Genomic DNA, 8,500 nt, shown 5'->3' with positions numbered 1-8,500 from the left:
TGGGTGGTTGTGTTGAGTAAAGCTTTCGCATCATCCACATAGTGGCCATATCGCCCCAACAGCTAGAATCTTTGCGCAGCGCTTTTACAACCTCCAGAGAATCACCCTCTAGAATAAGTTTGCAGTGAGGCATTACTGATTTTCTTGAAACCACGGCAAGGGTAGGGCCTATTCAATTTTCATAAGATCGGAAAAAACAGAGCAAGTAAATGTGTAATTAATATTAACTATTTTCCATTTATTTGTTTCTCTTTCCAAGTGATTTTTATTTAGCAAAATATGAAACATCAACCAACGTGGTTATACCGATTTGCATCAAGCTTTCTGTAGTATAAAACTGTACACAAAATTTTTTGTTGCACGCAAAAATAACAAATAGATCCATGCACCTTGCTTCTATGATCCATCTAATTTTTTTGACGAAACCATCGAATGCCACGTTAATATCTATCAAATTATAATAGATATTATCCATAATAAAAAAAAAAAATTATATATATATATATATATACACAAAAATTTAAAATTTAAAAAATCTCAACCTTCCCTTAACAAAATTTAATTGAACAAATCGAAACAACTTGGCAAAAAATTTCCAATTCGGCAAATGTTTTTATATATACAATATATCTACGAGTTTTTGAGCATCAGCTTGAAATGGTCTAAGCAAAACATGGGATTTCCATTTATAGTCATATGCCCAATATATAGTACAAAAATTAGATATATAAATAATTGATTTTATCAAATGATGCAAATGTTGATCATTAGAGCAAAAAAGAAAGCAGGTAACACATATTTTTATATAACAGCTAGGTAGTAGGTGCACAGACACATGGCATCTTACACACTAACAACACATTTACTAAATGATCTTTTGTCTCAGCTATACTATCTGCCATCATCCGGTGGTTGCAATGGATGGTTTCTTATGCTATCGTACCCAGTAGTTGTGTCGGTAGAAGAACAATCTGTGCCAGTGCCAACATCAATGCTAAAATAGTGTTTTGGTTCAGTGAGCAAGTACTCAGTCTCTTCTGCATAGAGATCGGCCTTTTCCCGTCGACGCTTTTTCATAATTCTCAAACCCTCCAGCTCCATTGCAACTTCCTTCATAGAGGGTCTATCCTCTCCTCTTACACTTAAGCACCTCTTTACAAGAATAGCCACTTCCCTTAGGTCCTCAATATTGTCCTCGTTTATAATGTGATCGTCAAGAATTTGCAACAGGCGATCCTCTTTCACTGTAGAAACAAATGACATAGAAAGATTTCTATCACTTCCTGTCTCATCGGAAAAAATTACCTTCCTACCTGTCAATAGCTCTGCCAAAACAACACCAAAGCTGTAGACATCACTTTTCTCTGTTAGTTGGCCAGTATGAAAATACTCTGGGTCCAAGTACCCAAAAGTTCCCTGAACTAAAGTGGTTACTTTTGTTTGATCAAGAGAAATTTGCCTTGAAGCTCCGAAGTCAGCCACTTTTGCAATGAGTTTATCATCTAGAAGTATATTTGCAGTTTTTACATCTCTATGAATAATTGGCATAGAAGCTTCAGAGTGTAAGTATGCAAGTGCACCTGCAGTTTCTCCTGCTATCTTCAAACGATTTTCCCATGTAAGTGAGGACGAGGGACTTTTATCATGAATGTGGTAAAAAAGTGTCCCATTTCCAATGAATTCATGAACAGTGACGAAGTTGGGGGGTGGCTGGTATAGGATTTTTACTTTTTACGCTATTGGTCCTACCAACAAAATATTTTGGCCCTATTCACTTTTTATTTTTATTTTTTTACTACCCATTCAAACCTAGAAGCTCTAATTGTATAAAATTTTGTAGTCACTACTCAATAAATCTTTTGGTCCTTACCCATTCAAACCTAGAAGCTCTAATTGTATAAAAATTTTGTAGTCTCTATCAAGCTACCACAAGCAAAAAGGCCAGTCAATATAGAAATGATAAAGAAATAGATTGATAAGACATAAATGTGGGTTGATGTGAGTAAAATTATTTTTAAATTTTCTGAGTAAAAAATGAAAAAAAAGGTTGTTTGTAAATGTGAAAAAACAAAAAAAAATTTAAAAAGTAAAATTTAAAAATTGGGTAGATTTAGAGTGTTCATAAATCATTATATTTATTAGTTTTGTTTTTTAATTAAAGTTGTTCCAATGATTTATAAAGATTCTATGTCAACCTAATTGTACAAAAATTATATAAGGGGTAAGTTTGCAGTATTGCTCTTAATAAAATGTTATGATCATCAAATCTCCAATTGGTAAGGCCAGCGGAGTTGGACTTGGTCTAATTTTGCTGATTGCTACATTATTGTTTGATAGTATTTTTATTGAACTTTTTAAATAGAAGTTAAATTTAAAGAAAAAAAATTATTTTTTTAGAATGTCATTTTTAAAAGGAACCCCACAATAATTTTTTTATATCTTTTTTTAATTCAATTATATATATATATTTTTTATTTTATTTTATTTTTTTTAGTAGATGAAAGAGAAAAATAAATAAATTTATTAACTTAAAATCTTATTTAAGTACTAAATGTAATTTGGGATCTAAATTAAAAAAAAAATTGATGTGATTAGTCAAGTGCTGCAACGCATACCACGTACGCCCACTGGTCGTTGAATTATAGTCAGCTTGTTAACTGGTGGACGTCTTTTCTGACGATGCCTAAGCACAATTCGAAGTCTTTCTAGTCTTTTTTTTTTTTTTTTTTTCTTTCTTTTTGCGCCGACATGCTATTTTACTTCACTCTTTTTTTGTTTTAATCCAGTCTTTCTACTTTCTAGTCTTTAATAAGCGGCCATTTTTGACTTCCAAAAGTCTTTTAAGTCTTTTATTATCTTTTTTCAAGCTCGAAAGGCAATTTAAGCAGCCCTGCCTTTCGATGGTTTTATGTTACCTGGTATCGCTATTAGCAGGTTTACCAAATTTACTCATTAAAATAAATAAAAATATAATTTTTTTAATTTAATTATTTATTTTTTTATAACATCCTTAATAATATTATTATTTTAACAATTTACTTTTACTATCTTATTCAAATATTATTTTTCAAAGATTTGTTAATTCTTTCTTTAACTATTAAAGAAATGATAAAAGCAAAAAAAGAATAAAAGGAAAGATAAACTATTTTTTTAATCATTTGGTGGGTGAATAGTGATGAGTACTGGTTACTCACTTTTTTTGTTTTTGAATCAAATTGGTGAGGCAGAAAATGAAGATTTTAAAGCTTTTTCATCAAATTGGCTCACCAAAATAACTAAAAAAAAAAAAATACTTCTGATGACGCTACAAATATTTCTCTTTATAAGCATTCAAGGCTCAATACTTTATATTGTTGGTTTGTTTCAAGAAAAATGATATACATATAACATCGATCATTTTTATACCTTTTAACGTGACATTTAAATTTGGGGAAAATTTATATACTCCCCTCAAATTACTACTCAATTGATAATGTTCCTCCTAAACTTTTAATTGTGACAATTTCTCTCACAAACTACCAAAAATTGCCAATATTCCCTCAATGACAAACTACCCTTAGTAAAATAAAAACAAAAAAATACTAAAACTTCTAGAAAAAAACCTAAAACTAAAATAAATAAATAAATTCAGAGGGTGGCAAATTTAAAATTTTTTTAAAAAAATCCATTGTATAAGAAAAAAATTAAAAATTTTCTTTTTTTTTTTTGTTAGGAAATTTTTTTTATAACTTTTTAAAATAAAAATTTCTGTTTTTTTTTTTAAAAAAAAATTAACAATTTTTGTTTAAGAAAATAAAAATTTCTGTTTCTTTTAAATAAAAATTTCTGTTTAAAGAAAAAATCGTTAAATTTTTTTTTTTTTTTGTATAAAAAAAATTCGTTTAAATAATAATAATAATTTTTTTTTAAATCTTTTTTTTTTAATTAAAATTTTCGTTTTTTTTTTAAATAAAAATTTATTTTTTGAATTTATAAGAATATTTTTATCTTATTGAGAAATATATAGGGGCATTTTTATCTTTTTGCTAACCTTAAAGGAGGCATTGTCACAATTAAAAGTTTGGGGGATACATCGTCAATTGGACGATAGTTTGAAGAGAATATATGAACTTTACCCTTTAAATTTAATATCGGTTCAAACTTTAATAGTAATCAATCTCAAATTTAATACTAATTTTAAAATTTACGTCAAAAAGTTTGAGGGTAGAAATGTAAAACATTACTCTTGTGAAATTAGTCATCGAATTATTGAAATGCATGAATCCACCTTTTAAGTATGCAAAAGATGTCTCCAAGAGGTAGCTCAATCGGTTAGAAACCACGCCTTATGAAGAGGAGGTCACTAGTTCGAATCCCCCCTCACCCTCTTGTGTGGACATGTAAAACAAAAAAGTATGCAAAAGATGTTGCTATCAAAATTGGTATCTTTGATTAGTCATGATTATGATATTTACGTTTGGTCATTTGCAAAAGTCTCAATCACGATTATGGTTTTCACTGTGACCTGACAACATTGAATGGCCTCGTCTTTATAGAGAAGGCAACAAGCATCTCTATCTGTGAGTAGTGATACAGGTTACGTGGCGTGCATAAACAGTAACGCGCGCCGCTGATGTGGCGTGTGCCACGTCGTTTGCCCCAATTTAAAAAAGAAAAAAATCAAAATCTCAAACACTTTCAGACCATTTCATTCCCCCATCCCAAAAATTTCCCCCCAAACCCATTTTCCCTCCACCCCATTCTTCCTCCACCCAGATTCTCTCTCCACCGGCACCGGGGCCGGCGCCGTGTTTTCCCCAAAACCATTCCCTCCTACCACACATTTCATTTCCCCCCAAAATTTTCCCCAAACCCATTCTCACGCCTCTCTCTCTTTCTCTCTTATCTCTCTTCTCTCTCATGCCTTTCTCTCTTGTCTCTCTTCTCTCCCTCTCTCACGCCTTTCTCTCTTTCTCTCTTGTCTCTCTTCTCTCTAACACGAGTTTATGTACGTCTTTGCAAAAAAGGAAGGGATTACGAAACCAAGGATGTGGTATGAGGTAATTCTCTCACACTCTCTCTTTCCTTGTTGTGATTTTCTGTATGGGTTCTTGAAGATATAAGGTTTTGTAGAGATGCTTGGGTTGGGTTATTACAAATCGATGTCTCGTGGTGACTGGTCTTTAGTGCATTTCTTGTTTGGTTGCTGAGAAATTGAAGGAAAAGAAAAGGCTTGTTCAGTGACTTTATCGAAAATCAAAATATTTGTAGAGGTTTTTAAAGTTTCTTCAATTTGCAATTCGTTGTAACAGTCAAAAGTTTAATAGTAAGAACTAATATTCTATTAAGGATGCTTTGAAAATTTCCTACCAAATTCAGCATGTGGATTTTCTTTGGTGTTGCAGGAACTATATATAGCTCATCACTTTTCCCCAATCGAGCACCAGCTGGAAGGGTTATGCTTTTGAACTACATTGGAGGGGCTACAAATCCTTGAATTTTGTCCAAGGTATGACAGTTAGGGATGATTCACTTCTTGGTTTTAGCGGTATTGCGGTGGTATGGATGGTTTATTTAGGTCAAAAAAAACAAACTGATTTTTTTCGTTAACTGTTAGGTGAGGACATTCACCAATGACTGAATTCTTCAATTCAACTTATTTATCAAAAAAAGATAATTTGAAAGAATAAAAAAAAGAAAAGAAAAAGGAAGATTTTTTTTTTCTTTTTTTTTTTTCTTTTTTTTCTCTTTCTTCCTTTTTAATTTTTTATATTACCTTAGTTCAAATATATGCTTAGATATTGCATGTGAAGATCAATGATTGGTCTAACTTTCAGTGGCATCATCTTTACAATCATGGAGGAATCATATTAGGTGTTTCCAAAGTGTTTTAGATTAATGCCTAATCGTCAGCTAGGAGTGAGTGAGGGAGCAAGCCTATGTGCCCCTTTTTATCCCATACTGAGAAATTGTTAATGAACATGCCTTGAGAGAGAGATGCAAATATTACCATTTTTTCCTAGGCTAGGAAAAAGACAATGATTTTGTGCTATTTGTAAATCTGGGTTATAATCATTGTAGCTTGCTTTGGATGCTCAAAAACATTCTTTGTAAATCTGCCTATGAGAAAAAGTGGCCACTTTATCTTAGCACAAAGAATATCATTCTTAAGAAGTATGATGGAAGGTATGTGACCTTCTCAGCTTGTTACTTTTTACTCTATTTGTAAATCTGGGTTATAATCATTGTAGCTTCCTTTGGATGCTCAAAATCATTCTTTGTAAATCTGCCTATGAGAAAAAGTGGCCACTTTATCTTAGCACAAAGAATACCATTCTTAAGAAGTATGATGGAAGGTATGTGACTTTGTCAGCTTGTTACTTTTTACTCTATTTTTAAATTAATATTATTTTTATTTTTCTCATTAGAGAAATTTAATATAATTCTTTTACATTTTAATCCGTGGGAATTTTGTTAAACCCATGTTCCTGGCCTCTTGTTCCATCAATGTATGTTTGATCTTATGAATTCATTCAATGAAGATTCAAGGACATATTTCAAGAAGTTTACGAGGCCAACTGGAAATCAAAGTTTGAGGCTGCTGGCGTATGGTGAGCATTCTGTTAGTTTTTGCTTTAAAGTGATGGTTTACGCAGGCCTCCCATTTGTTTATTAAGTTAGTTATATGATTGAATTGGAAGGTATGAACACCATCTCACCGTTGAGGGTATGGGAACCTTGAGACAGTTCGAGAACTTTGCCGCAAGGTAAATGAGAAGTGTCCCGATTTGATTTTTCTCATGAAAACCAAATTACGAAGCAATAAATGTTGGTGATTAAATGAAGAATGGGTTTCAATAATATGATAGTCGTTGATTGAGTTGGAAGAAGCTGAGGCTTAGCATTGCTATGGAAGGAGGGTTTGGGGATTGAACTCTAAAACTACAGTCACAGGCACATTAGTACTGTAGTTTCTCCTCTTAATTCAACTCCATGTTTTTTTATTGGCTTCTATGGTCACCTGGAGACACATAAAAGATGTGCAGCATGGGATTCGTTGAGACATCTAAAATCTATGGAATCTGGTCCTTGGATGTGTGCCGGCGATTTTGATGAAATTCTCGACCATTACGGAAAGGTTGGGGGAAGATGAAGACCCAATTATTTAATGGAGAATTTCCAATCAACTCTGGAATTCTGTGGATTATATGAAATTGATTGTAGGGGCCCTATATGCACGTGGAATAATGGGAGAGATGGGTGTAACTTCACGATGGAGAAATTAGACCGTGTGGTTGCTAATCATGCATGGCAGGTTCGATTTCCTAACGTGGTAGCATCCCTAGATGTGGCTGTTTTCTCTGATCATCTTCCTCTTTCCATTAATCTTGATGGGAGTCATAAGATTAAAGGGGACGTGGGTTCAAATTTGAGGCTATGCGAGCAGAAAGCCAGAATTGAAAAGAAGCTATTAGACAAATATGGAAGGTTAAGGCCACGTCTCATGGGAGTTACAAGTCAGTGGAAAAGAAACTAAAAGCTAGTAAAAGGTGTTTGAAGGAATGGCAACAGGTGAATGGCAGGTGTGTGGGATAGCAAATTCATAAGCTGTCCAAACAGTTGCTTGAGGCCCAATCTATTCAAGAGGGCATGGACTCAGCCCTACTCTAAAGGTTGAAAACAGATTTTCTTAACAAACAAAATGAGGATGATCTCTATTGGAGATAGAGTGCGAAAGAGAATTGGATGAGGTTTCAGGATCAAAACACCCGGTATTTTCATGCATGCGCAAATCAGGAAAAAAAAAAGGCCAATTTGATTACTGGCATTACTGACGAGCGAGGGCAACGGTGGGAGACTCATGATTGTATTAGAGATGCGTTTGTTTAATACTTCCAATGCTTATGTACTTCAGGGGGGCCTAGAAGTATGGAGAATGTTTTGGAGGCAGTGGATGTACGTGTGTCTCAAGCTATGAATGATTCTCTGTTGAAAGCTTTTACACATGAAGAAGTGGGGGCTCCCCTAAATCAGATGGATCCCTTGAAAGCGCCCGGCCCGAATGGGTTTTCCGCATGTTTTTTTCAAAAAAAATTGGTCTGCCATTGGAGATGAGGTTAGCCATGCTGTAATTCATACTGTGAATAATGGGTGCATGAATAAAGAGCTCAATTTAACCTATATTACTTTAATCCCAAAATTGGCGAACCCAACTTGTGTGTTTGAATTTCGCCCCATTAGTCTGTGCAACATGCTTTACAAGTTGGTTTCAATCCTCACCAATATATTAAGAGTCATGATTCAGAGCACGCCAGGCGTGCTCTATATCTTTACCCATATATTAAAATCAGTGCTCCCTGAGATTATTTCCCCTAACCAAAGCACATTCATACCGGGTCGGCTTATATCAAACAATATCTTGGTGGCCTATGAGACTTTACATACCATGCAATCGAGGATGTTGGGAAAGGTGGGACATATGGCAGTGAAACTCGATATGAGTAAAGCCTATGACAGGGTA

At 33.6% G+C, this 8,500-nt stretch overlaps 1 protein-coding gene and 1 long non-coding RNA gene across 2 annotated transcripts; one reads left to right on the top strand and one right to left on the bottom strand.

Moving 5' to 3' along the window:
* Nucleotides 1-784: 784 nt before the first annotated feature.
* On the bottom strand, nucleotides 785-1,665 carry LOC132185850 (wall-associated receptor kinase 3-like; the record flags this gene model as incomplete). The annotated part of the gene is given in 1 exon segment (XM_059599647.1): nucleotides 785-1,665. A coding segment is annotated over 1 exon segment (774 nt), but the record flags the coding sequence as incomplete, so codon positions are not given.
* A 3,217-nt stretch (nucleotides 1,666-4,882) lies between these two features.
* LOC132185739 (uncharacterized) lies at nucleotides 4,883-8,158 on the top strand. The gene is made up of 4 exons (XR_009440632.1): nucleotides 4,883-5,039; nucleotides 6,061-6,335; nucleotides 6,522-6,590; nucleotides 6,681-8,158. It is a non-coding gene; the product is annotated as an uncharacterized LOC132185739 (long non-coding RNA).
* The last annotated feature ends 342 nt before the right edge of the window (nucleotides 8,159-8,500 follow it).

This window comes from Corylus avellana, chromosome ca6 (genome assembly GCF_901000735.1).
Source record: "Corylus avellana chromosome ca6, CavTom2PMs-1.0".
Lineage (NCBI taxonomy): Eukaryota > Viridiplantae > Streptophyta > Magnoliopsida > Fagales > Betulaceae > Corylus > Corylus avellana.
This window is presented reverse-complemented; position numbering and strand designations above follow the sequence as displayed.